A 1,242-nucleotide genomic window follows, 5' to 3' on the forward strand; every position below is an offset into this window, starting at 1 on the left:
CATGGTTGGAAATGTAGCCATTATTCTAGTGTCTAGGTTAGATGCCCATCTGCACAGCCCCATGTATTTCTTCCTCACAAACCTCTCCTTCCTAGACATGTGCTACATCACAAGCATTGTCCCTCAGATGCTTTTTAACCTGGGAAGTGCTAGGAAGACAATCAGCTATATTGGCTGTGCGGCTCAGCTTTATTTCTTTCACTTAATGGGGGGCACAGAATGTCTGATTTTGGCTATCATGTCTTTTGATCGCTATGTGGCTATCTGCAAGCCTTTGCACTACACCCTCATCATGAACCCACGTGTCTGTATCCTGTTGGTATCCTCTGTGTGGCTGACTGGAATCACCTATGCTGTCTCAGAGGCCACTGCTACCTTACAGTTACCACTGTGTGGCCTCAATAAATTGGATCACTTGGTGTGTGAGATTCCTGTTCTGATAAAGGCTGCCTGTGGAGAAAAGGCTGCTAATGAGCTCACGCTCTCTGTGGTGTGTATTTTTATGTTAGCTGTTCCTCTGTGCTTAATTCTTGCTTCCTATGCTTGTATTGGACATGCTGTATTTAAAGTTAAGTCTTCTGAGGGAAGGAGGAAGGCCTTTGGGACATGTTCCTCCCACCTCATTGTAGTTTTCTTGTTTTATGGTCCAGCCATTAGCATGTACCTTCAGCCCCTCTCTTCCATCTCAAAGGACCAGCCCAAGTTCATGGCACTCTTCTATGGAGTGGTGACACCTGCACTGAACCCTTTTATCTACACCCTGAGGAATAAGGATGTAAAGGGGGCATTAGCCAACCTAGTGAGGGGCGTATTTACTTCCAAGTGATGGCTAGGAAATAAATGGAAAGTATTTAAAACTACAGTAGGTTGATAGGGTTTTCTCTAATAATTCACTCTTGTGTCCTATTTCCCCAAGTTTTATGTGAGATATTCATGTGCTGCATTTGATATAGTTTTGTTAGGCAACAATGATGCTTGGCTATATGCACCACTAAGCACACTATGTTTGTGAAAATGTAGTGAAAGTAGTTCTACACTGTACTCTAAAATACTAATTTTACTAAGTAACAAAATATGTAATAATACAAATTAAAATATAAACCCATTAGTTCAAACTATTCATTATAAATAGTACTGCAACCCCACATCTGTGCACGTTGTATCATTATGTCACTTGAGAAGTATTTTTCACTGGTCTCTGTCACGGTAGCTCATGTCTCAGTGGGCAGCTGGGCTAAGCTG

At 42.0% G+C, this 1,242-nt stretch overlaps 1 protein-coding gene across 1 annotated transcript; it reads left to right on the top strand.

Annotated features, from left to right (window-relative positions):
* The first annotated feature begins 1 nt into the window (after window position 1).
* Window positions 2-826, top strand: LOC132009170 (olfactory receptor 2C1-like). Its single transcript, XM_059387514.1, has one exon. The coding sequence runs from the start codon at window positions 2-4 to the stop codon at window positions 824-826; it is 825 nt and encodes a 274-aa protein (XP_059243497.1).
* The last annotated feature ends 416 nt before the right edge of the window (window positions 827-1,242 follow it).

Source organism: Mustela nigripes, unplaced genomic scaffold (genome assembly GCF_022355385.1).
Source record: "Mustela nigripes isolate SB6536 unplaced genomic scaffold, MUSNIG.SB6536 HiC_scaffold_6280, whole genome shotgun sequence".
In the NCBI taxonomy this organism is placed as follows: domain Eukaryota; kingdom Metazoa; phylum Chordata; class Mammalia; order Carnivora; family Mustelidae; genus Mustela; species Mustela nigripes.

Coding starts and splice junctions, on each gene's coding strand:
- LOC132009170 (XM_059387514.1), top strand. CDS start 2: ATGGTTGGAAATGTAGCCATTATTCTAGTGTCTAGGTTAGATGCCCAT.